At 38.2% G+C, this 27,791-nt stretch overlaps 1 protein-coding gene across 1 annotated transcript in view; it reads left to right on the top strand.

Moving 5' to 3' along the window:
• The window catches only part of LOC110965151 (piezo-type mechanosensitive ion channel component 2), a 132,327-nt gene that overhangs the window by 79,395 nt on the left and 25,141 nt on the right, over window positions 1-27,791 (top strand). The window contains exons 24-37 of the mRNA XM_051952952.1: window positions 121-222; window positions 1,604-1,769; window positions 9,117-9,360; window positions 11,680-11,797; window positions 12,865-13,021; window positions 14,158-14,247; window positions 15,847-15,971; window positions 17,957-18,025; window positions 22,917-23,020; window positions 23,873-23,971; window positions 25,914-26,034; window positions 26,123-26,200; window positions 26,727-26,893; window positions 27,457-27,650. Coding sequence (XP_051808912.1) covers window positions 121-222; window positions 1,604-1,769; window positions 9,117-9,360; window positions 11,680-11,797; window positions 12,865-13,021; window positions 14,158-14,247; window positions 15,847-15,971; window positions 17,957-18,025; window positions 22,917-23,020; window positions 23,873-23,971; window positions 25,914-26,034; window positions 26,123-26,200; window positions 26,727-26,893; window positions 27,457-27,650 — 1,834 coding nt within the window. The remainder of the gene's footprint in view (window positions 1-120; window positions 223-1,603; window positions 1,770-9,116; window positions 9,361-11,679; window positions 11,798-12,864; window positions 13,022-14,157; window positions 14,248-15,846; window positions 15,972-17,956; window positions 18,026-22,916; window positions 23,021-23,872; window positions 23,972-25,913; window positions 26,035-26,122; window positions 26,201-26,726; window positions 26,894-27,456; window positions 27,651-27,791) is intronic.

Below are 27,791 nucleotides of genomic sequence, written 5' to 3' on the forward strand. Positions count from 1 at the left end.
AGTTGTTTCAAAATAAGCCAGACATGCCAAAACAAAACAAAAAAGCAGTTTTTCATTCAACAATAGATTTTCACTTTCATGAGATGAATTAACCCTCTGTTGATGATGTTGTCTTTTCAGATTATCCCTGGAGGTTTCCCGGCTCTTCTACCGACTCCAACGTGGTCAAATGGCTCTACGTTCCAGATTTCCTCACCAAGCCCAACCCAGCGTTCCTCATCTGTGCGTGTGTTTGGTTTAACAGGAGATTAGTTTGAAGAACAAGTAGAACTTTTTAGGGCATTTCCTTCAGTAAAAGCATGAAGTGAAATGTTTTGAATATATCATCTATTGTAAATTATTACAATTATTCTTAAATTACCTATGGAAAATACTGAGAAACACTATTGTAGTTCATCAAATGTTTTGTATGTAAAATATTAGTCTGTAAATTAACTGCTAACTAAAGCTGACAAATTGACTGAATTGTAGTGAAACAGAAGTATGAAGCAGCCCGAAATGGAAATACTCAAAGTCAAACTACTGCATCTCTGATTACGAGGATGAAATATTTAGTTACATTTGTGTTGATCCTCATCTCATCTCGTCTCATCTCATCTCATGTAATCTCCCTTCATCTCATTTTATGTACTCCCATTTTATCTCTTTTCATCTCCTCTTGTTAATCTAATTTCATCTCATCTTATCTCATCTTGTTCCATCTCCTCTCATTTCTCATCTCTCACCTCATCTAATGTCATCTTCTCTCCTTTCAATTCATCTCATTGCCTCATATAATCTAAATTCATTTTTTCTCATCTCATTCAACCTAATTTCTTCTCCTCTCATCTCATTTATTCTGATTTCTTCTCCTCCACTCTCATCTTGCTTCATCTTCATACCTCATGTCATCTCATCTACTCCCATTTCATCCCATCTGATCTCACTTCCTTTTATCTCTCATCTCCTCTCATTTCTCATCTCATCTAATATCATCTTAATGTCATTTAATTTCTTCTCATATCATCTTGTCTCCTTTCAAATTCTCATTGCCTCTCATGTAATCTAAATTTATCTCCTCTCATCTCCTTTCATCTCTTCTGATCCTCTCATTTCTAATCTCTCATTGTATCCTATCTCATTTAATGTAATTTCATTGCTTCTCCTTTCATCTCATGGTATATAATTTTGTCTCATCTCCATATCTTCTTCCATCTCCTCTGATTTCATCCCATCTGATATCACATCCTTTCATCTCTTCTCATCTCTCCCCTCGTCTGATGTCATCTTGATGTCATTTAATTTCTTCTTTCATCTTGTCTCCTTTCAATTCATCTCATTGCCTTTCATTTAATCTGAATTCATCTCATTCAATCTAATTTCTTCTCCTCGACTGTCATCTTTTCTCATCTCCATATTTCATGTCATCTTATCTACTCTCATTTCATCCCATCTGATCTCCTTTCATCTCTTCTAATCTCATTTCTCATCTCTCACCTCATCCAATGTCATCTTAATGTCATTTCATTTCTTCTCATTTCATCTTGTTCTTTCATTCATCTCATCTCTCATCTATTGTCCTCTCACCTCATCTCCTTTCATCTCATCTCCTCTCCTCTCCTAGATGACTTCATGTTGCTGCTCTGTGCCTCTCTTCAGAGGCAGATCTTCGACGATGAGAACTTGGCGGCCGTCCGCCTCATGGCTGGCGATAACGTTGAGATCTGCAGAGATTTAGACGCCGCCTCCTTTAGCGTCCACAACCCCGTTCCTGACTTCATCCACTGCAGGTACGTCAGCTGACCGTCTGCCACACGGATTCCATTTTTAAAGCATTTTAAATTAGATTCACTAGAAACACTCGTCATCGTTTTGGTGCCGACGCTTGGCTTAGCTACCATTAATGCAGAAGACAACAACAGCGCGCTGAAATGGAAAGGAAGCGAGGTAGGCGGCCTAATTGATGCTTAAGGACGCCAACGGTAAAGGCAAAAGTGCAACATGTTCCATACAAATGGAGCTAATAATAACTATTCAATACAGGTTCTGTTCTCCCAATGTATATTTAAAGGCTCTCAAAGCATTTTATAGTCAAATATTAACCTTAAATATTTAAGGCATCCACAATTTAACTATGAACAAAAACCTAATCATATCAGTGGCGCTGGAAGCTTTGGTCCAAGTGTTTCTCTCACTTTACCATCTGAACTGCAAGAAGTTTCTGTGTATTTTTTGCTCGTGCCACATTTTTACTCATTTAACTCACTGAGTTATTTGTTCATTAAGAACCTCCATGAGAACAGCATAACCATGCCCAGTAATAGCAAATATGTGCAGGAGAAGACAGTTTTAATGCCATAAATTGTTACAAAAACTTCATTTATTTGATTATTAATTGTGTAAAACAGTTTAAAACCCTGGGATCAGCATGTACAGCACAGATTTTTTTATTTATTTATTCACTTTTTAAATGAGAAATGTAGAATGACGGGATTTTGATGAAATAGAACAGTTTTAAACTTAGATTAAATCAAGTTTTCCGACTGAGGGGTGATTAGTTCAATGACTGGAGACGATTCTTTCTGTTTTTGCTGTTCCAGCCTCTGATAAATGATGAAATTCTGGCAGTATTTATTTATTTATCATGTCCACATGGTGTTTTTTTTTTTTTTTTCTGGAAGACATATTGTGAGTGAAATAAGCGGTCAGAAAATTCCAATAATTCCTTAAGTTTCCCTTAAAAGTTTTATTTAAAAAATAAAAATAAAAATGACTAAAAATCTTCCAAAAAATGCTAAAAATATCTAAAATGATTACATGTATATCAGTAAAACTTCTAATATTTTCTTTAAGAACATTCACATAAAAATCAACCAAATTCCAGTGAAATTCGCTGGAATTTGGTTGATTTTTATGTGAATGTTCTTAAAGAAACATTTTTAACATTTCTTTTTTTCCACCAAAATACGTACAAAGATTTCCCAAAAATGTCGAAAATGTGGACATCAGAAGTTTTACTGTGAAAATATATGGATTTTTTCCCACGTTTTCAAACTTTAAACCAGATTAGTTTTGACCCGCAGGACGACACGAGGGAAGAAGGATTTTAAAGTCTATTCTAGATTTCACAGGAAGCCAATGAAGAGAAACCAGTAAAGGAGAAATATGATCTCTCTGCTAACTCCTGTCAGTTCTCTGGCTGCAGCGTTTTGGATCAGCTGTAGATGTTTGAGAGAGCTATTGGGACATCCTGATAATAAGGAATTACAATAGTAAAGTCTGGAAGTAACTAGTTTTTCTGCATCACTCCTGTTCCTGATTTTTACAATATTTCTCAGGTGAAAGAAGGAAGTCCTACAGATTAGTTTTATGTGTGACTTAAAGGACATGTCCTGGTCAAAGATAACTCTGAGGTTCCTCATAGTAGTACTGGAGGCCAATGTGATGCCATCCAGAGGAACTATATGCTTTCAAAGTGAGTTTCTAAGATGTTTGGGGCCAAATACAATGACTTCAGTCTGGTCTGAATTTAGTAGCAGGAAATTACAGCTCATCCAGGTCTTTATGTCCTCAAGACAATCTTGCAGTAATGAAAGAGAGTTTGTCGTTTTGTGTCTCATTTTTGTCATATTTTGTCTTGTTTTTGTTGTTTTTTTGTCTTTTTTTGTCTGACTTTTGTCGTTCGTTTCATGTTTTTGTCATTTTGTTTCTTATTTTCGTCATATTTTGTCTCATTTTTGTTGTTTTTTGTCTTTTTTGTCTGACTTTTGTCGTTTGTTTCATGTTTTTGTCATTTTGTTTCTTATTTTTGTCATATTTTGTCTCGTTTTTGTTGTTTTTTTCATTGTTTGTCTGACTTTTGTCGTTTGTTTCATGTTTTTGTCATTTTGTTTCTTATTTTTGTCATATTTTGTCTCGTTTTTGTTGTTTTTTTCATTGTTTGTCTGACTTTTGTCGTTCGTTTCATGTTTTTGTCTTTTTTGTCTCATTTTTGTCATATTTTGTCTTGTTTTTGTTGTTTTTTTGTCTTTTTTTTGTCTGACTTTTCCCGTTTGTTTCATGTTTTTGTCATTTTCTTTCTTGTTTTTGTCATAGTTTGTCTCGTTTTTGTTGTTTTTTTCTTTTTTGGTCTGACTTTTGTCATTTGTTTCATGTTTTTGCCATTTTGTTGTTTTGTGTTTCCTTTTTGTCTCGCCTGCTCTACCCTTCATGTTGACAGGATTAGTTCTTTAGGTCTGTTTAACATAAAACCCTAAAAGTCTGAATTTACGTTTTTGTCAGTTTTGGCAACAACCGCTTATTTTATTCATGGTGAATCTTCCAGCTCACAAAAATCATGTTTTTTTTTACCTTGTTAAGGTGAACATTTCAGCATAAAGAACTTGACTTTCAGCAGTCTGTGGAGCAGCAGCCTGGCAGCAGACGGTCGTACATCTGAGTCCCTTCACCGGTCACTTTAAATCGGATTAGAAAAGCCAATATGGATCTTTCTCCCACATTTCAACAACAAGCGCTAATGTGCCCCCGACTGAAACCCTTTCTGCTCGTCCATCTGAACTGCTCAGAGTCACTAGAAAACCGTTGTTGTGTTTGGCTGCTGACCGTGAAACCGTAGAAATGTGAAGCGAGAACGACCTCAGCAGATCCCTGATCCTAGAAAAATACAGAACATCAGACGACAGGAGCTGATGGAACACCCAGTGGATGCATGATTTAGGATTCTGGCTTTCATCCATAAAAAACAGAAGATTTAGATCAGGGGTGTCCAACATGAGGACCGTGGTCCAAAAGTGGTCCTCCAGAGGGTCCAAGCCGGCCCTCAAAGTGTAAAAATTCCAGAGAAGACATTAACTGCAGATTGTAAAATCATTTCCAGACCATGACACGTTGTTTGGATCATGAAGTAAAATACTAGCTTGTCCTTTGTTCTGTTATATAATAATATAATTTTTTTATTGTTTTTGTCTTATTTTTGTCATTTTGCGTTTTGCTTTATTCATTGTTTTGTGTATCATTTTTGTAATTTTGTGTTTCTTTGTCTCACTTGTGTTTATCGTCTTACTTTTTTATTACTTTGTAACTTTTTTGTCAAATTTTTTTTTCTCTCTTTTGGTTTGTTTCGTGTCGTTTTTGTCATTTTGTGTGTCATTTTTTTCTTGATTTTGTTTTGTGTTTTCTTTTTGTGTTGCTTGTGTTTTTGTCTTTGTCATTTTGTGTTTCGCTTTATTCATTGTTTTGTGCATTGTTTTTGTCGTTTCATGTTTTTTTTTGGTCTCGGTCATTTCGTTTGTCTATTTTTTTGTCTTTTTGTTTCTCACTTCATTTCCTGTCTCGTTTGTGTCGTTTGTCCATTTTTTTGTTGCTTGATAACTTTTTTGTCTAATTGTTTTTCTGTTTGTTTTTTTGTCCATGTTTGTTAGATATTTTGTTTCTCACTTCTGTCATTTTTTATCTTATTTTTGTTATTTATGGAATTTTTTGTCAAGTTTTTGTCGCCTTATAATTTTTTTGTCTCTTTTTTGTTTTGTGTCGTGGCGTTTCTCTCATTTTCTGTCATTTTGTGTCTCGTTTTTTGTTGTTTTGTGTCGTTTTTGTAATATTTTGTCTTGTTTTTGTTTTTTTGTTTTTTGTCTGACTTTTGTCATTCGCCTCATGTTTTTGTCGTTTTGTTTGTGTTTTTATTGTTTTGTTTGTTGTTTTTGTCATTTTGTTTGTCGATTTTGTTGTTTTGTGTTTCCTTGTTGTCTCGCTTGTCATTTTTATTTTGTTTTGTCATTTTTGTGTTTCGCTTTATTCATTGTTTTTGCGTTGTTTTTGTCTTGCTTGTGTCATTTGTCCATGTTTGTTACACATTTTGTTTCTCACTTCTGTCATTTTTTATCTTATTTTTGTCATTTGTGGAATTTTTTTGTCGAGTTTCTGTCGCTGTATAATTTTTTGTCTCTTTTTTTGTTTTTTCGTGGCGTTCGTCGCATTTTCTGTCATTTTATGTCATTTTATGTCTCGTTTTTTGTTGTTTTGTGTCGCTTTTTGTAATATCTTGTCTTGTTTTTGCTGTGTTTTGCTTTATTTCGTCTGAATTGTGTCGTTTTTAATTTATTTTTCTCCAGAAATTTCAGGTTGTTCCGGATGTTTTGAAAAAGAAAATTCCATAAATGAACATTTTTGCACTAAAACAGAGGAACCATTAGGAGTTGTGGTTATTTATAGATCATTCTGCTGATATTTTACTGGTCTGCTTCAGATCAAACTGGGCTGAATGTGGAACCTGGACTAAGATGAGCTTGACTCCTCTGGTTTAGATCTAGAAAACGGCGTGGAGAGCGTCCCAACCCGTCATCGATTCTGTGCTCTTCACATTCCACTGTTTTGATGCGTAAAGTGGACGAGTCTTTTATTAACGCACTCTGTGTCCATCAACAAGGAGAGAGAGGGATCTGCAGAGGCCGTCTGTTCCATCGCTTCCCTCCAGGATCCAATTACGGATACGGGGAGGGGGAGAAATCCATAATCCACAAAAACACTCTGTCCGTCACGCCAGACGCTCAGGCCCTGTGCTCTAACTCAATAAATAGCTTTCAAGTATGGAAAAGGTATTTTCTCCCCCCTGATGAAGGAGGACGCTCGCTCTTCATCAGAGCTGCTGCCTGAACGCTCGCATTAGCATGTTTCCACTCCAACACGGGGTCCATACACATGCTCTTAGCGTGTTGGAGGCATGCAGGACGTGCATCTGCGCTGAGTGACGGGATCAGGTTGCAGCTCCGAGTCGCATCCATCGATCAGACGGCACTAAGTGTGACTGATGGGCGGATTAGAGAGTAGGCTGAAGTGTTGTTTGGACGTTCGTTACGAGGTAAACATGCGTCCTCACCTGCAGCCGGATGAGCTTCACAGGACTAAAAACATTTAAGCAGTTATCTTTTTGCAAAACATCATGAACAACCTGAAGTTTCTTAAGAAAAATAAATTGAAAATGGCAAAATTCTGACAAAATAAAGACAACAAAACAGCAAAAACAAGACAAGATATGACAAAAATGAGAGACAAAAAGACACAAAAAATTATAGAAAAGAGAAACAAAATGATCATCAAAAAATAAACAACTCAAGCGAGACATAAAGGAAACACAAAACAACAAAAGTCAGACAGAAAAAGACAAAAAAGGCAAAAACAAGACAAGATGTGACAAAAACGAGACGCAAAATAAAACAAAAGAAGAGACAAAAAAGATTTTCAGCGACAAAAGGAGTGGACAAACGACAAAACATGACAAAAAAATGACAGAAGTAAGAAACAAAATGACTAAAAACAGACAAACAACACAAATGAGATAAAAAAAATACAAAACGACACAAGCGAGACACAAAGTGACAGAAAATTAGACAAACGGCACAAAACAAGACAAAAAGACAACAAATTAGACAAAAAATGTACAAAGCAACAAAAAAAATGAACAAATGAGGAGAGAAACAAAATGTTCATCAAAAAATAACACAAGCGAGACAAAAAGGAAACACAAAATGACAAAAGTCAGACAAAAAAGGCAAAAAAAGAGCAAAAACAAGACAAGATATGACAAAAATGAGACACAAAACGAGACAAAAAATGACAGAAAAGAGAAACAAAATGATCATCAAAAAATAAATAACACAAGTGAGATAAAAAATAAAACAAAACGTCACAAGCGAGACACAAAGTGACAGAAAATGAGACAAACGGCACAAAACACAACAAATTAGACAAAAAATGTACAAAGCAACAAAAAAATTAACAAATGAGGAGAGAGAAACAAAATGAGCATCAAAAAATAACACAATCGAGACAAAAAGGAAACACAAAATGACAAAAGTCAGACAAAAAAGGCAAAAACAAGACAAGATGTGACAAAAACGAGACACAAAATAAAACAAAAGAAGAGACAAAAAGTTATACAGCGACAAAAGAAGTGGACAAACGACAAAAAATGACAGAAGTAAGAACCAAAGTGACTAAAAACAGACAAACAACACAAGTGAGACAAAAAACACACGTCACAAGCAAGACACAAAGTGACAGAAAATGAGAAAACAGCACAAACAGCACAAAACAAGACAAAAAGACAACAAATTAGACAGAAAAGTTACAAAGCAACAAAAAAATGAACAAACGAGGAGAAAAACAAAATGATCATCAAAAAAGAGACGATAAACACAAGCGAGACAAAAAGGAAACACAAAAGACAAACTTCAGACAAATGACAAAAAAAGAGGAAAAACAATGTTACGGATTTTTGCCTTTTTTGTCCGAATTTTATCATTTTAATCATAAAACAAAACACTGGATTGTTCATTGTCTTTTTCTCGCTTTGTGTGTCTTTTTTGTAATATTGTGTCTCATGTTTTTGTTGTTTTCTTTCTTAGTTTTGTGGTTTTGTGTGTTTTTTGTCTTGCTTGTGTTTTTTGTCTCCTTTTTGTCATTTTGTGTTTCACTTCGTTGTTTTGTCTCGTTTTTGTTGTTTTGTTGTTTTGTGTCTTTTTTTCTCTCACTTTTGTGTTATTGGTCCATTTTTTGGTTGCTTTGTGTCTTGTTTTTGTTGTTTGTATCTTTTTTTGTCGTTTTATGTTTCCTTTTTTGTTCCATTTGTATTTTTTGTCTAATTTTTGTCAGTTTGTGTTTCGCTTTATTCGTTGTTTTGAGCATTGTTTTTGTCGTTTTGTGTTTGTTTTTTTGTCTTGCTTGCGTTGTTTCTCATTTTTTTTGTTTGAAATTTAGCCTACGCCTTTGTTGTTTTCTATATTTGTCTCTCTGCACTGACTTGAGGATGAAGGTTTGTTCTTGAGTAAAATCAAAACACCGACCAGAAAATCCATTTTAAAAGAACTCCACCTTTTATTTTTATTTACTGTCACTGTTTTGGTGGATTTGCGTGCTGAGAGATTCCTTTAATTTAAAAAAAAACAAATCAGGGACCAGAAAACAAACTGCTGTCAGAGAACACAACATTTTATTTTTACTCATTATTGTTATTTCATTAGTTACATGACAAAATCTTCCTCTCGTCTTTAATTAAAACCTAAATCCCTGTTTTCACTTTTTAAACCTTCACTTTCTTCTGTGCTTCGGTGTCTCTGTAACTCTGCCGTCCCGGTGTTCAGGTCCTACCTGGACATGCTGAAGGTGATCATGTTCAGCTACCTGTTCTGGTTCGTCCTCACCATCATCTTCATCACTGGGACCACGCGGATCAGCATCTTCTGCATGGGCTACCTGGTGGCCTGCTTCTACTTCCTGCTGTTTGGAGGCGACCTGCTGCTGAAGCCCATCAAGAAGATCCTCCACTACTGGGACTTCCTGATCGCCTACAACATCTTCGTCATCACCATGAAGAACATTCTGTCTGTGAGTCGTCTGTGGAAGTCTGATTATGTGACGATCAGCGTCTGTCTGTCTGTCCGTCTGTCTGTCCGTCCGTCCGTCCGTCTGTCTGCAACATTCCTCTTAAACAGACGAACGGATTTGGATAAAATTTTCAGGGAAGGTCAGAAATGACACAAGGACCAAGTGATTAGATTCTGGCAGTGATGCGGCTTATAGTCTGGATCCATGGATTAGCTAAAGATTTCTATATCATTACCAGATAGCATCACTGTAACCATGACAACAAGAGAACACTACATCAGCTGATTGTGATCCTACTACAAATCCACCGCTGAGGACCACCAGTGTTTATAAACCTGTAGCTGTGAATAATTCCTACTTTTTAAAGAACATTATAATAGTTTTAAGACATCTTAGAGTCATTTTGAACCTGTTTTTAGTCATTTTATCCCAGACCATTAACTAATCTTGAACAGTTAAGGAGGATTTTTTTTAGCAAGTTCTGGACTAGTTTGAGTAATTTCTAGTCATTTTGCATAGATTTCTGGTCTTTTTTTGCCAAATGTTAACAAAATTTAGTGAACACTTATTTTATGAGGTGAGATTTGAGTCATTTTGGACGTGTTTTTATTGTTTTTAGTCATTTTTTAACCCTTCTAAGCCATCCTAGATGTTTAACTCATTTTGGACCAACTGAACAGGAAAAGTAGCCTAGCCGCGCTAGACAACCCACGGCAACGAATTTAATTCTCTGCCAGGGTGGGTCTAGTTACCCTCCATAAGGCTCGAGGCTGGATTCTCCTAAAACTGGCCGGACCAATCACCATGAAGTGTAGAGTCAGAAGGCGGGCGTAACTAAGTGACGACAGAGGCGCGACGATTCTGACGGAAACAACCGGAAACAACTAGCCTAGCCACGCTAGACAACCCACGGCAACAAATTTAATTCTCTGCCAGGGTGGGTCTAGTTACCCTCCATAAGGCTCGAGGCTGGATTCTCCTAAAACTGGCCGGACCAATCACCATGAAGTGTAGAGTCAGAAGGCGGGCGTAACTAAGTGACGACAGAGGCGCGACGATTCTGACGGAAACAACCGGAAACAACTAGCCTAGCCGCGCTAGACAACCCACGGCAACAAATTTAATTCTCTGCCAGGGTCGACAACAAAAACGACAACAGTCGTTGAGCTCCATTAGCACCGACTCTGAATAATCTTTCTGTTAACATGTCTGTAATATACTTGAGCTTCACCCATTGACTGTATAAATAAGGCTTCACCGAACTCCCGCATCCTCTGATTTCCGGCGCTCTAGGAGCCTATTCGTCGCGCTGATTGGTTGTATACCTACCCAACTGCTGCAGAGTGATTTGATAGACAACCTTTTAGCCCGCCTCCCTCCCTGTCCAGCGGCCCTAGACCCTTGTGTCTTCAGACCTGGCCCTCGCACGGCCAGGCTAAAGGAAAAGAGGATTTTTTGAGCAAATTCTGGACAAATTTCTAATAATTTTGGCCAAATGTGGAGATTTGTTAAAGATTTCTGTATCATTGCCAGATAGCAGCACGGCGTCACTGTAACCATGACAACAAGAGAACACTACATCAGCTGATTGTGATCCTACCACAAATCCACCTCTGAGGACTTATCAGGACTTATCCATCAGAAATGATCCAAGGAACAGCTGATTAAATTGTGGGGGTGTTTCTGAGTCCCATCAATTCCCGCCGCCTGCTACATATTTAGGTCACATGATCCGGTATCCGTACATAACGTACACATGCAGAACACACGCCTGTGCTCAGAGCAAGCTCATTGTGTTTCAGGGTACATCTGTATTAAATGGACACATTCTATGTTGTCGTGATTTCTGCCTTGAATTTTTTAAAGATTTCATCCGTCTGAAATGATCCGACGACTGAGCAGCCTTGGAGGAGGACGGCGCTCTGAGTGCCGTCTTTGTTTGGCCCGCTTATATCCAGAATACGTTTTAAATCCTTAATCAGGATAAAATGACATTTAATTCATCCCAAAGGAAATGCTTGTGCCAAATATTGCTCAAAAAAGACATAAGAAATGAGAAGAATATTGCATCTGTATGTTAAAAGAAAATTAAAATGAATTTTGCACATTTAATCAAAACAATGATTGCGAGGTAATTTTTTTCGTATGATGCTGAATTATTACACCATAAAAGGAATTATTAGACCTGAGAAGTGCTGCTGAAATGCTGCACACGACACAGAAGCTGATGTTTTACAGACTACTGAGACGAATTTCTGTTGAGTTTTTCGTGTATTTGATAATCACACGGTAAAATGAAGTGCTTCTTCTCGTTCGTAGCTCCTGGCTTGTGGCTACATTGAGCCTCTGATGAAGAGCTCGTGCTGGTTGATCCAGTTGTTCAGTCTGGCCTGCACCATCAAGGACTACAAACAAGAAACCACTCAGGAGGACATACGTGAGTGGACCCAACATCAAAATTTTAGCACTGATGTATCTCCTCAGAGGTGGAAATTAAACCATTTTGATGTGTTTTTTTTAATTCAGTGCAGAAACTGATGGACACAGATTAGAAAATTAGGTTCATGCACAGTCAGAGCAACTAAATACACATAAATCTCCTTATTATCATCTAACTTTGGAAGTAAACACTGTCAGGTTTCAGTAAAAACTTTTTACATCCACCGACTGGCAGTAATTTATTGTGGCGTAAAGACACGATTTAATGTTTTGGAATGAATGTATATTTAAACCTCCTGTTGTCTTCATTTACAGGCACCAAAAAATATTCTTTCCTTGTCTGAAAAAAATCCAAAATTCAGCAAAAAAAATTCCCAAATTTCTGAAAATTTGCAAAACCTTCAGGAAGAAAATTCCAAGAATTCCTTAAAAGTTTTATTTAAAAAAAATCTCCTTATTTTGGCCAAAAAATTGTTGTAAATATTTGCTAAAAATTAGTAAAAAATCTTCCAAAAAATCCTAAAAATATCTAAAGTGATTCCATATATATCAGTAAAACTTCTGATATTTTCTTTTAAAAAATCAACCAAAATCCAGTGAAATTTGCTGAATTTTTTTTGTGAATGTTCTTAAGAAACATTTTTAACGTTTCATTTTTCCACCAAAAAAATGTTCAAAGATTTCCCAAAAACGTTGAAAATGTGGACATCAGAAGTTTCACTGTGAATATCTTGATTTTTTTCCACAATTTCAAACTTTAAACCGGATTAGTTTTGACCCACAGGACGGCACGAGGGTAAAGATATGATGGAGAGCTTTATTTGTCAGAAGAAGGATTTTAAAGTCTATTCTAGATGTCACAGGAAGCCAATGAAGAGAAACCAGTAAAGGATCATTTTTCCCGCCAAAAAAATGTTCAAAGATTTCCCAAAATTGTTGAAAATGTGGACATCAGAAGTTTCACTGTGAAAATCTATTTTTTTTGTCCACATTTTCAAACTTTGACCCGCAGGACGACACATGGGTTAATAAGCGTGGCGTTTCCGTGTTCTATGTATGTTCCAGCTCCTATAAAGCAGTGTAACCTGCCCGAGGACGAGGCCGGCATCATTTGGGACAGCATCTGCTTCGCCTTCCTGCTGCTGCAGAGACGAGTCTTCATGAGCTACTACTTCCTCCACGTGGTGGCGGACATCAGAGCGTCGCAGATCCTCGCCTCCAGGTGCTCCAAACAAAAGGTCGCCATGTGGAGAATCCTGAATAAGATGAGATAAGCTCTGTGCAGATCAGCAGCTCAAAAGACAGGGATGTTAGGGCAGTCGAAATTATTGCACGCAAGTCAGTGTAATGTGTATTTAATTAGAAAAAAGAAACCAAAGTGCAGCAGTAAACAAAGTAGACCAGGGAAGTTCTGATGCAGCATCGTACAGTCTGATGGAGGGATGAAGGATCGGCTGATGAAGGGAACGCTCTTTTCGTACCCTTCAATATAAAATAGAAATCTGTGCGAGAATTCTGCAGCATTTCCACCCAATCAGCTCCTGTACGGCACATGAAGCAGGACACATTGAACCCAGCGTGTCGTTGCACTAATGCAAAAATATCTTTGATTACTTTCAGTTAAGCTAAGTTACAGTGAAATTAAGTTCAGCTCCAGTAGACTTAAGTTAAATTTAGTTCACTACAGAGAAGTCAAATTAATTTACAGCTGAGTTAAGAAAAGGCAAGTTAAATTACAGTTAAGTGAAGTTAGATTACAGGGAAATTAAGTTTAGTTGTTTATATTTAAATAAAAAAATACAGTATTGGAGAGCATAAATGTTTCCAAAGCTCCAAAAAGTGGGACAGAAACATGAACATTTAGAGCAGTTGAGAGGTGAGTTACAGTGATGCTTGTTTTGATCATTAAATATGCAATAACAGCATTTAACTGGGCTGCACAGTGGAGTAGTGGTTAGCACATTCGCTTTGCAGCAAGAAGATCCCCGGTTCAAATCCCGGCCTGGGATCTTCCTGCATGGAGTTTGCATGTTCTCCCTGAGCATGCGTGGGTTTTCTCCGGGTACTCCGGCTTCCTCCCACAGTCCAAAAACATGCTGAGGTTAATTGGTTACTCTAAATTGCCCGTAGGTGTGAATGTGAGTGTGATTGTGTGTCTGTATATGTAGCCCTGTGACAGACTGGTGACCTGTCCAGGGTGTCTCCTGCCTTCACCTGAGTCAGCTGGGATAGACTCCAGCACCCCCCATGACCCTAGTGAGGATAAAGCGGTGCATAGAGAATGGATGGATTTAACCTGCTGTATTTTCCAGACTCACTTTGAACTTCCTGTTTGTTGTGTGCGTTTTTGTGTTTCAGAGGAGCAGAGCTGTTTCAGGCCACCATAGTGAAGGCGGTCAGAGCCCGACTGGAGGAGGAACGAAAGTCTGTGGAGCAGCTGAAGAGACAGTGAGACTCTAAACGTTTAACCTTCATCTCACTGTGTGTGGAAAACACTGCACACGACCTGACCCTAAAGCTTCAAATACGTCATGTTTCAGTTCACATAACTCAAAGTAATCCTCCCGATGTCTTACTCTGGACTCCAGTTAAGTATTTATTTACTCCAGAAAAGAGGCCTGTGAAAGAAGCGACGTCACGTTTAGGATTAATAAACTCCCACTGAGTGTTAAACGTGTCTGCTACTGGATAGAACTCACAGGGTTTCTTTTGTGATCGGCTGTTTATCTTTCCTCCTAAACTTAAAGGTGTTGTTTCATTTTATTTTTTATTTTTGCGGTTCTTCCCAGCTCCCATACCTAAAAAAAAGTCACACAGTATCATTCCATTTTTAACAACAAACTCAACCAGGAATAATTAGTGCATCTGTTGGGGGTTGTTTTTTTAAATTTGGTGATGCATTAACCCTCCTGTTGTCCTCATTTACAGGCACCAAAAAATGTTTCCTTGTCTGAAAAAAATCCAAAAATTTTGCAAAAAAATTCCCCAAATTTCTGAAAATTTGCCAAACCTTCAGGAAGAAAATTCCAATATTTCCTTGAAAGTTTCCCTGAAAAGTTTTATTTTAAAAAATCACCCAAATTTGGCAAGAAAACGCTTGTAAATATTTTCAAAAAATGAGTAAAAAATTTCCCAAAAAATTCTAAAAACATCTAAAGTGATTCCATATATATCAGTAAAACTTCTGATATTTTCTTAAGAACATTCACATAAAAATCAACCAAAATCCAGTGAAATTCGCTGGATTTTGGTTGATTTTTATGTGAATGTTCTTCAGAAACATTTTCAACATTTCTTTTTTTCCAATTAAAAAATGTCCAAAAATTTCCCAAAAATGTTGAAAATGTGGACATCAGAAATTTCACTGTGAAAATGTATTTATTTTTCCACATTTTCAGACTTTAAACGGGTCAGTTTTGGCCTGCAGGACGACACGAGCGTTAAAACACATTTAGTGAGAATCCACAGCAGCAGGATGATGCATGTGGCTCTGAATCAAATAAATATCAGCGTATGTCTTCTAGTAACGAAGGAAAGTGTCTTCCAGTGCAGCGGTGTGACTCACTGGTGTGTTTATAACAGGTTTTAGACAATAATTGAGCTCCGTAGCACAGAGGAATACAGCAGCACTTCTCGTTAGTAGAGTCGATTCTTTGTCTAATTAGATTTGCCGACAATTGGAAAAGTGTACAAGGTAAGCTCAAACAGAATGCTTCTGTCTGTTTCAGGGTTTTAAATGTCTTTGATGAGTCTCGTTAGGTCTAATTTAGGAAGTAAACATGACTCAGGAAAGCGTGTTGTGGACTACAAGCATCTCCTGGCTCGGTCTTTATTGTTTCCTGGCAGCTCTTAGGATACGATACGACGTAAAGACAGTGTGTCTTCACCACTTATGGCTACCTCAGGAGTTACTCATCTGCTCTCTGATGAGCACTCCATCGTCCCTCGTCATGCTTTGATTTCCACATGAAGCCCGGAGATGCTTGCAGTCGGACTGTTGGGATGTTTTTGTGTGTCGGCGTCTCACCGTCTCTCTGGTCCAATCAGGATGGAGCGCATTAAGGTCAGGCAGCAGAAGTTTAAAAGGGGCAAAGAGAGGATGATGAACCTGGCGCAGGGGTCTGGAGAAGGACAAGCGCTCGTGCAGCCGGATGACGAGGACGATGATGATGGTATGAAGAAGCCTGCCGGGGCCTCACGCTGTGTTAGAAACAGCTGGTGTGACAGTAGTAGAAGTTTAGTTCCAGTTAAAGAAAATTACAGTGAAGTCAAGTTAAATTACAGTTAAGTTACAGTGAAGTTAAGTCAGGCTCAGTTACAGTGTAGTTAAGTTAAACTGAGTCAAGTGAAGTTACTGTTAAGTTACACTGAAGTTAAGTTACATTACAGTTAAGTTACAGTGAAGTTAAGTCAAGTTAAGAACAGTTACAATGTAGTTAAGTTAAACTGAGTCAAGTTAAATTACAGTGAAGTTAAATTAAGTTAAATTACAGTGAAGTTACGGTGAGGTTCTAGTAGTAGAATTGCTCGTAGTGCTGAAGGAAGGTTGGTGTGAGTGAAATTCATCCAGTGAACCCTCTGAACCCCAAGACGTTTCTGAATGTTTTTTGCTCCCGTCACATTTTTACTCACTGTGGGCTCATTTTAAACTGCACCGCTGTGTTCATAGAAATATCTGAAACGTCTTTTGTGCAGTCAGCTAAAATGACATTAAATCAACAATAGAATCATAGAAAAAAGTTAAACTTTTTCAATTATTATTTGACAAATATTGAACAAACCTGGACTCTGCATAATCAATATTTTTCCCACGTGTTTTCAATACTGTGAGAAAATAGGAGACTCACTATTTTATAGATATTATGGATTTTTTTTTTATTTGTTTCCTCTACACGTCTTCTGTCTGTTTAAACACTGCCTGCAGTTCAGCCGAGTTTAGCAAAAGAATATTATCAAGGGATTGTTGGTCGCAGCTGGACTCAGAAACGTCCAGATTTGTGCAGCGTAGCAAAGATCTGATGCCATAAATTACAAAAAAGGAGAGAAAAAAGTCGATGTTTAATCATTTACTTTGCAAAAACTTGTAATCAACACGGAGAACATTTTTCTAAGTTGCCCACAGGTTTTACCATCACTGAGGCTCTACATGCCAGAGATAATTTACTATTTGCATTTTTAATTTGTTTGCATGTTTTTATCTGTTCTGCTTGAACACAACCTGCAGTTCAACCGAGAAGTCCCTAAATTTTAAAGCAAATTGTTTATTATTGGCAATTTTTTAATGAGATCATAAAATAATATAAAAGAGTGAGAGAATAAAGAGAGTTGGATTAAATTTTCATGAGCTCAGATTTGGCCGCATTTCCTGACATAACTGAACGTCACAGACGAGCAGCTCACGGACTGAAATGTTTGAGGATTCTTTCAGGTTCTTTTCAGTCTTTTCTGTGTAAAAACAACCTGCAGCTCATCCAGAAAGTCCCAGCATTTTATTGACTTGGTCACAGCTGAGCTACTAATGACTTCTCAGTTTTTCCTAAGAATGCAGGATTTTTGATGTTTTTTTTTTTTTTTTTTGCTTTAACCCTGTATGACCCAAATATAGAAAAAAAAATGACCAAAATAAACTGAATTGTTGGTACCCCATCGGTTAATGAAAGAAACACAACGGTCACAGAAATAATTTGAATCTGGCAATGGTAAATGTACACCCCCTGTCAAAAGTTTTAGGACGGTTTCTCATTCATTTGAATGAGAAAGAGGGTGTATATAATTTACCCAAATATACAAAACAATGACCAAAAATTCTATCTATCTATGCAGCAGTGAGTTTTTCAGGGTTAAGAAACACGGAATAAAGCGATTTAAATGAAATGTTGTGATTTTTTCTGAGAGTTTCTGGCTCATAAATGTGGCATAATGTAACTGTTTGTTTATCAGGTTTGTTTTTGTTTGTTTCTTTAAAGACAACATGCCTTTCTCACCTGCTGGCATGTTTTGGGGTTCAGAGGGTTGATGACAGAATGCAGCCGTGTTGTGTGATGATGTCTTTTCCGTTCAGTGTTTGAGACTTAGTGGAAAATATGCCTTAAAAACCTGCAGTAAAAGAAGTGATTTTCTTATGAAATGTTGCCTTGATGTATTTGTGAAATTTTAGGAGCACAGCGCACCAAAGCCAAGACCAAAAAAAAGCAGTGGTGGAGGCCGTGGGTTGACCATGCTTCCAGTAGGTTGACCAATCCAAACCCCCTCTTTTCTCTTCCTACACTCTGATTGGCCCTTGTGTCCTTGACCAGAACGCTTAAGATTCCCATACTGCTGCTGGGCTCTGAAGGCACCGCCAGCTTTGGCTCGCCTCCAGACTTTAATCGTTTTCCGTCTCTATTTAAGGGTCATCATCACCTGCAGCTTCACCCTGCATGTCTGGAGAGGAATAAAGGTTTGAGATGATTGAAGGGTCACCTTAAATCATCTTGGTCCAGGTTCCACATTCATCCCAGTTTGACCTGAAGTAGACCAGTTAAATCACAGCATAGTAACCTAAAAATAACCACAACTCCTAATGGTTCCTTTGTTTTAGTGCAAAAAATACATTCTGAACATGTTCACATTTAAGGAATTATCTTTTTACCAAACATTACAAACAACCCGAAATTTCTAAAGAAATTCAACACAATCGATACACAAAGCAACAAATAACACAAAATGACAAAAATAACAAAAAACACAAGTCAGACAAAAGGAAACACAGAACGACAAAAACATGACAAAATAGTACCGAAATGAGACACAAAATGACGAAAATGAGAGACAAAACGACAAAAGTCAGACAGAAAAAGACAAAAAAGCAACAAAAACATTACGACATATTACAAGAATGAGATACAAAATGACAAAGACAAGACAAAACATCAAAACTTAGACAGAAAACGACAAAAAGCAACAAAACAAGACAAAATATTACAAAAAAGAGAAACAAAACAACAAAAACACGAGACAAATGACAAAAGTCAGACAGAAAAACACCAAAAACAACAAAAGCAAGACAAAATATTACAATGACAGACAAACAACAAAAGTAAGAAGCAAAAGGACAAAAAATGAGACAGAGACAAAAATGACAGAAACGACATGAAACAACAAAAAAGACAAAAAATTAGACAGAAAAGTTACAAAACGACAAAAACATGATACAAACAGAAGTCAGACAAACAAAACAAGACAAAATATTCCAAAACAAAATGAGGCAAAACGACCAGTGAGCAATCTAGTATTTTACTTTATGATCAAAACAACTTGTCATGGTCTAGAAATGATTTTAAATTTATAGTTTTACTAATTTACAACCTGCAGTTAATGTCTTCTCTGTAATTTTTACACTTTGAGGGCCGGATTGGACCCTCTGGAGGACCACTTTTGGACCACGGCCCTCATGTTGGACACCCCTGCCTTAAATAGACACGATGAGAAGAAAACGACTAACGGCTGGATGTTGTTTCAAACATGAACTCGTCTCTGGTCTGACCTGCAGAGCCCCCAGTAGAGAATCTCTGTGTTGTAGAAACACTTTAAGCAAAGACATGAAGTCGGCTCGGCTTTGTTCCCATAAAGGACGACGGCTTTCTTCATTCTTTGCCTGCAGACATGATCCCCAAACAGGTAGAACAGCGATTGGCCCGGCGATCAAACCCTCTGCGATGAACAAAAAGCTTCTCCGCCTGTTTGGTTTGAACTCATGTCTCATCTCCACCCCCACACGACATTTTCAAATTGTTTTACCTTCTTGTCATTTGGTGTTTCGCCTCCATCTTCCCAGCATCCTCCCTCATCTCCTGCCCACCGCGGTTCTGTTCAAGGACATAAGTCAGCCTCGTCTATCCCGTCCTTCTACCTGGAGTCCGTCAGCTTAGAGGCCACTGTGCAGACTGAAAGCAGACACTCTTTTACTGACATTCTGCATTTGTGTGTTTCACCCTCTCACGGTTCTGATGTTGTTTCATGACTAGCTGTAGGTCAACTTAGAGGAATAGAATTTAACGTTTTCCTTTCAGCAACCAAACCTTCTCTGATGTACACAGTCATGGACAAAAGTATGGGCACTCCTGGAAGTTTTTCCAGAAAATACACCGTTTCTCCCAGAGATTATTGCAATTACAGATGTTTTTTGGTATACACGTGTTTATTTCCTTGATGAATGTTGGAAAAAACACATAAAAGCAGAAGAAAAAAGACAAAACTGACAGAATTTTACACAAAACTCAAACAACTCAGCATTTGGTTTCATCCTCTTTGGAAGAAAAAAGTGAAACCAGTCGCTTTCTGCAACCATCAACAAGCTTCTTCCTCCTCTCAGATGGCGCTTTGGACTCTTCTTCTGCAAACTGCTCCAGGTCTCTCAGGTTTGAAGGGTTCCTTCTTGCAGCAGTAATTCTGAGATCTCTCCATCGGTGTTCAGTGGGATTTAGATCCAGACTCACTGCTGGACACTTCAGAACTCTCCAGAACTTCGTCTCCAACCATTTCTTGGTGCTATCTGAGGAATGTTTCAGGTCATTGTCCTGCTGGAACATCCATGATCTCTGATGCAGACCCAGGCCCAAAATATTTTGATCGTCTCCAGATTTAATGATTCCTTCACACCGTCAGAAAAACAACCTCAGAACATCTGTGAACCTCCACCATGTCTGACTGCAGGTTCTGAGTTCTTTTCCTTGTAGACCTCATTCTGTTTTCTGTAAACAGCAGAATGACGTGTTTTTCCAGAAAGCTCTACCTTCATCTCAAACGTTCTCCCAGAAGGACTGAGGATTACTCAGGTACATTTTTACAAACTTCAGTCTGGTTTTTTATGTCTGTTTGTCAGCAGTGGGGTTCTCCTCGGTCTCCTGCCACAGAGCTTCTTCTCATTCAGACGATCACGTTTGGTCTGAGCTGACACTTTTGCTTCTTTAGCCAAACACCCAGCTGACCGACCGAATGACCAACCAACCATCCATCTAACCAACCAACCAACCAACCAACCAACCATCCATCTAACCAACCAACCAACCAACCATCCAACCAACCAACCAACCATCCATCTAACCAACCATCCAACCATCCATCCAACATCGAACCAACCATCCATCTAACCAACCAACCAACCAACCAACCAACCATCTAACCAACCATCCATCTAACCAACCAACCAACCAACCATCTATCTAACCAACCAACCAACCAACCAACCAACCAACCAACCAACCAACCAACCAACCAACCAACCATCCAACCAACCAACCATCCAACCATCCGTCCAATATCAAACCAACCAACCATCCATCTAACCAACCAACCAACCATCTAACCAACCAACCAACCATCCATCCATCTAACCAACCATCCAACCAACCAACCATCCAACCATCCGTCCAACATCAAACCAACCAACCAACCAACCATCCATCTAACCAACCAACCAACCATCTAACCAACCAACCAACCATCCATCCATCTAACCAACCAACCAACCAACCAACCAACCATCCATCCATCCATCTATCCAACCAACCGAGTCTGCAGAACAGCCTGGATTCGTGTAGATGTTGACTGAGGATGTTTATCCACCATTCCAGCTGTCCTGTGTTTCTTTCTTTCATCAGTTTTTCTCTTCCATCCATGGAGATCAGCCACAGCTCCATGAGTTATAAACTTCTTGATTATTTTACACACAGTGGACAAAGGAGCTTCCGGATCTCTGGAGACGGTCCTGTAACGTTGAGATTGTTCATATTTTCCCACAGTTCTGCTGCTCAAATCCTCAGACACTCCTCTGCTCTTCTTTCTCCTCTCCATTATTTTAGTGTGACTCACAGACACACAACACAAAGGTTGAGTCAACTTTTAGACATTCTAACTGGCTTCAGGTGTGATTTCTAGATTACGGCACCTGTTACTGCAACAGGTGAGTTTAAACGAGCATCACATGTTTGAAATAAAATCATTTACCCACAGTTTGAAAAGGGTTCCGACAATTAGTCCAGCCCATTTGTTGAGTTTTGTGTAAAATTATGTTAGTTTTGTCTTTTTTCTTCTATGAAATAAACACGTGTATACCAAAACAGTTGAAATTTTAACAATTTCTGGGAGAAACGGTGTATTTTCTGGAAAAACTCCAGTGGTGCCAATGGTTTTATCCATGACTGTATTAACCCTCGTGTTGTCTGAACATCCTGATCTCTCCTCAGAAATGATCCGCCTCCACTGAGCCTCTAAAACAGAGCAGCTTCATTGAATTTTCAACAAAAAAGTCTCATTTTACATAAAGAACCTACCAGTCCTGTGTCACACACTTTGTGAATGTCTGGTTTTTCTGTCTTCAGAGGGCAGAGAGACTGGATTTAATCAGTGATGCCACTTCTTTTTATTACATCACACACATTCAAACTGTTGTCTTTACTAAAGTAGAGGTTTATTGTCACTATTATTGCTGCTGAAAGTGCTGCACAGGTGTAAACATTATTTGTTCAGCAAGTAGTAGTACTTCTATGTGTCAAGAAAGTACCAGAAATGTACAGAAAGCAGCTTCAAATGCATTTTTGAAGGGAAATAACCGTGTAGCGTACGCTGTACAGTGGAATCGTATGGAATGGAAGCCATTTGTGGTGGTTTTTGCATCTGTTTGTGGCGATTTTCCATCTTTTGTGGCCATTTTGCATTTTTTTATGATCGTTTTACATATTTTTTGGTGGCTTTTGCATCTTTTTGTGGTGGATTTTCATCTTTTGTGGTGGTTCTTGCATGCTTTTGTCATGATTTTCCTTGTTTTGTGGTGATTTTGCGTCTTTTGAAGTTGTTTTCTATCTTTTTTCTGTGATTTTGTGTGTGTGTTTTTTTGTTTTGTAGTTATTTTGCATTCCTTACATTCCATACAGTGACACTGTGCAGTATGCAGCATGGAAAAGTCCTCGAATTTCAAGCTGAAAAAGTCATTTAGGGGTTTTTCTACACTTTGTCGGTTTTTCTACACTATTAAACATAGCGGCTGGGTCATTGTTGACCCAAAGACAACACGAGGGTTAAAAAAGTGACTTTAACCTCTGTCTGACTGTAACAACACTTTGCCTTCTGCCCCTCAGTGGTTAGAAGTGGAGACTATTACTTGTTTGAAACCGACAGCGAGGAAGAAGAGGAAGAGGAGGAGAAAAAAGACGAGGAGCCGCCCAAAAAGTCAGCGTTTCAGGTGGCTCCTTTCTCCTTCTGGATGTATCTGTTGCAAAAATATTACTTCACAGGGTCGAATTATTGGTTTTTGAAGATGTGGCACTTTGCTTTCTGTTTCTAATTCTCTGTTTTGCGTGACAGATGGAACAAACGTGCAAATTAAAATTTAAAAGGGATGCGTTGCTTTTTTTTTTACAACACAGAACACTGAGTGACATTTTCTTAGCGTGTACCACTTTTGACAAGTAAGTAAATGTTGATAGAGTTTTCGCAGCCTTGCGTAGACATGACACTTCATAGCACTTCACTGGAGCGCAGAAGGACTTTATTTCATTATGTTGTGATCTGTTTCTCTCATGTGATGCTGCAGAAACCCTCCCACTCACCTCCCACACACCTACAGATGGGTAAAAACGAAACACTGCAGTTCATCGTCGTGTAATTTTACCTATACAGTCGCGTTTATTCTTATTTTTTGAGATGAAATATGTTTATTCTTATTTTTTGAGATGAAATATGTTTATTCTTATTTTTTGAGATTAAATTAGTTTATTCTTATTTTTTGAAATGAAATACGTTTATTCTTATTTTTTGAAATGAAATATGTTTATTCTTATTTTTTGAGATGAAATGCGTTTATTCTTATTTTTTTAGATGAAATACATTTATTCTTATTTTTTGAGATGAAATAACAGAATCTGGGCTTTTGTTTGTATTTTTTCCGCTGTGACTCCTGGTTTTGAACACTAACACTCATAATCTGTTCTGAAATCCTCTCCTCTCTGCTGTTTCTTCACACATTCAGCCTCTTCTGTGTCTAACAGTGTGAAAGCTGATCCCACTAACTCTCCCACGCTGTCCTCCTCTTCAGCGAGCGATCGGGAAGTTCGTCTCCGCTGTTCTGGCTTTGCCCAGATCTATCATTAAGCTGCCTAAAACTGTGCTGCAGTACGTAGTGAAGGCAGGAAAGGTACTGACCACCGTCTGATGCTGTGTGAACGTCTGCCGGCTCAAATAACAGCACAGCACCCTTCCAGCTCATGTTTAGTGCTGTCAACAGATAGTTTGTGTGTTTACACAGCAGCAGGAACACCGATCGGACAGAAATCATCAAATATGACCTGGAAGGGAAACGCTTTGTTCTGGCTGATGGGCATGAAGTGTTTGTGTTTCTGTGTGCTCTGCTGCTCCATTATCTGCTGTTTGATGGCTGTTATTGGTTTCAGGTTCTGCTGATGGTGACGCATGTTTTAATACATTAATATGACTCATTTTAATGCAAATGTCGTTACTGTTACTTATAGAGGCTGATCATTAGATTACTTAAACATGAACATAACCTCATTTCTAAACGTAAAAACAGCATTGACTGGATTTTGATGTGTCAACTTCACCACAAAAATAAACTATTATTTGCAATTAGTGCAACAAAACAAAACTCAAGGAGCTCTAATGTGAAATTGAAAAAGCATTTATTTTCACTTGAGCTGCTGCATCAACTATGACTAGGGATGTCTGATAATATTGATATTATCAGCCTGATTAGCATAAAAATGTAATATTGGTCAATATCGTTATCGGCTTTTTTTTTGCTCATCATGAAAACCGATAAAATAACACCTGGATTTACCGGCATTTACCGACTCATAGAGGGAGGGAGAGTGTGAATTATTGTTTGAGACAATTAAAAGTAAAAAAAAAGGCATAAATGTGTCATTTTTTCTATAACTTCAGTTGAAGTAGTTTTCTTACTTTGCTCAGACAGTGTTTCCATCTGAGAATGCATCCAATGGAGCATCACAATAAAATGAGGCATGATGTGTTAATCCCACCACAGGAGATATGTGACGTTATCTAAAACTAGTTAAACAGCCCACAGATATCGGTAGATATCGGAATCGGAAATTTAGAGTTGGACAATATCGACATATCGGTTATCGGCAAAAAAGCCAATGTCGGACATCCCTATTGAGAAGTTAAGGTCAGCCTTAGAAAATAGTCTTAAGTTTTGATCAGGGGTGTCCAACATGAGACCCATGGTCCAAAAGCGGTCCTCCAGAGGGTCCAACATGAGGCCCGTGGACCAAAAGCAGTCCTCCAGAGGATCCAACATGAGGCCTGTGGGCCAAAAGCGGTCCTCCAGAGGGTCCAACATGAGGCCTGTGGGCCAAAAGTGGTCCTCCAGAGGGTCCAATCCGGCCCTCAAAGTGTAAAAATTACAGAGAAGACATTAACTGCAGATTGTAAACGAGTAAAACTATAAATTTAAAATCATTTCTAGACCATGGCAAGTTGTTTAGATCATGAAGTAAAATACTAGATTATTGTTTAGTCGTTTTGTTTCCTTTTTGTCTTGCTTGTGTTTTTTTGTCTTATTTTTCTCATTTTGTGTTTTGTGTTAGTCATTGTTTTGTGTTAGTCATTGTTTTGTGCGTCATTTGTGTCGTTTTGTGTTTTGTTGTCTCACTTGTGTTGTTAGTCGACTGTTTTGTCATTTTGTTTCTTGTTTGTGTCATTTGTGGATTTTTTTGTCTCGTTTTTGTCGTTTGTCTAACTTTTTGTCTCCTATTTGTTTCATTTTGTGTCATTTCGTGTCTCATTTTTGTATTATTTTGTCTTGTGAATATTTTTGCTCTAAATCAAAGGAACCATTAGGAGTTGTGTTTGTTTAGTGGTTATTTTGCTGTGATTTTACTGGTCTCTGGAGGTCAAACTGGGCTGAATGTGGAACCTGGACTATGATGAGTTTGACTCCGCTGGTTTAGATCATTTGTATTTAAGTTTTTTTAACCAGCCTAAGTTTAGATTTTTTATTTCTTTTTTTTTGCTTGTTGTTGCCCTTTTACTGCATTATTCACGTTTCTGCCTCACATCCTTTTCCTGAAACTAATCTGCCGTGGTCTGTTCTGCAGTTCCTCTACCACGCCTGGATCACCGACCCTAAAGCTGCTCTGAGGGCTCGGGCCAAAGACAGACGCAAGTTCTGGAAGAAATACACCAGGGGGGTTAGAAAACGGAAGAGCAAGAAGGATGGTAAGCAGGTCCTGGTGATGAAGAGGAAATAAAAAAGAGCTTTCTGCTGTTTTAAACACCAACAAGATTCTTTCCTGGACTTCAGCAGGTCATGTGACCATCGAGGTCGGAGAGCTTTCTGATGGGCAGGAAAAGACGGAAGAGAACAAGAAGGCCGGTGGTCCAGGTTGGCTTCTCTGCAAGAACGTTGTTTTATTATGTTTAGGAATTAAAGACTGACTTATTCTAAGCACCACACTGGAAGCATTCAATCTGGAACCACTTCACCTCATTTGCAACATTTTTGGGAAATCTTTGAACATTTTTTGGTGGAAAAAAAAACATTAAAAATGTTTCTTAAGCGCTGGATTTTGGCTGATTTTTATGTGAATGTTTTACTGATATTTATGTAATCACTTTAGATATTTTTAGAATTTTTGAAAGATTTTTAATCATTTTTTGAAAATATTTACAAGAATTTTCTTGTCACATTTGGGGGATTTTTTTTAAAAAAAATTAAACTTTTAAGGGAAACTTTTAAGGAAGTATTGGAATTTTTTTCTGAAAGTTTTACAAATTTCTAGAAATTTGAGGAATTTTTTGCAGATTTTTTGAATTTTTTTCAGACAAGGAAACAATATTTTTTGGTGCTTGTAAATGAGAACAACAGAATGGTTAAACTATCCTCTTCCGCGTTTTTTCCCCTCCCTCAGACAACATCATCAAGCGAGTGTTCAACATCATAAAGTTCACCTGGGTGCTTTTCCAGACAACGGTGGACAGCTTCACTAAGTGGATGAACGACATGTGCAGGGAGTACATCGACATCTCCACGGTGCTGAGGATAGAGCGCTGCATGCTGACCAGAGAGGTCAAGAAGGTACGGAAACCTCCATGACCTCGTCTTTAAGTTAAAATGAATCTATTTACTGGCTCATTCAATGTCCTTAGCACACTTATTAGCATTATTTCATATCAAACCGTGTCATTACTACTCCTCAAAATCAGTCCAGTGATTTCCTGACTCATAACTTTTACTGTATTTTGTAGGTTTTTATGTTGTTTTATGTGATTTTGTTTGAATTTTTCAGGTTGTAAACACTTCAGCACTTGACCTGGAGATGCTAATGTTAAAAACAATCTCAAAATAGCACAAGTTATAGGCAGCGTACGTACTAAAACGTGTTTAATGCTGTGGACTCCAAGGTGTTTATGTTGGTTTTTTTTGTTCATGTCACATTTTTACTCATTTTGGGATCATTTTTCACCACAACATAAAATCCTGCACCTCCATGGAAACAACACAACCATGACTAGAAGATATAATCGGTTGATATCCAAATCAGAAATTGAGATTTGGACAATATTGGCATATCGGTTATCGGCAAAAAAAGAAAATATCGGACATCCCCAGTAATCTATGAACTGATCTCCTCCTTCCAGGGCAACGTGCCGTCCAGAGAGAGCATCCACGTCTACTACCAGAAGGCCATGAGGCTCAACATGTCCAGACAGGCCAGCATGGATCAGCTCAGCGAGGACGGGTCGGCCTCGGGCTCCAGCAGGGTGCAAAGGAGGCGGAGAAGATACCAGATGGAAAGTCAGGACTCCACGGCCTCTAGAGACAGCATATCCAGGTACACTTGGGATGGAGATAACTTTGCTCCTCAGGACATGCCGACTTAAAAGCTGAAGGATATTTTAGGTAGGGATCATAAAATACAGTTGGACCGGGTGCTCACGTCCGTGCTGGTCAGCGAATCCACGCATGTCCACCA

The sequence above is a fragment of the Acanthochromis polyacanthus genome, chromosome 9 (assembly GCF_021347895.1).
Source record: "Acanthochromis polyacanthus isolate Apoly-LR-REF ecotype Palm Island chromosome 9, KAUST_Apoly_ChrSc, whole genome shotgun sequence".
NCBI classification, from domain to species: Eukaryota; Metazoa; Chordata; class Actinopteri; family Pomacentridae; genus Acanthochromis; species Acanthochromis polyacanthus.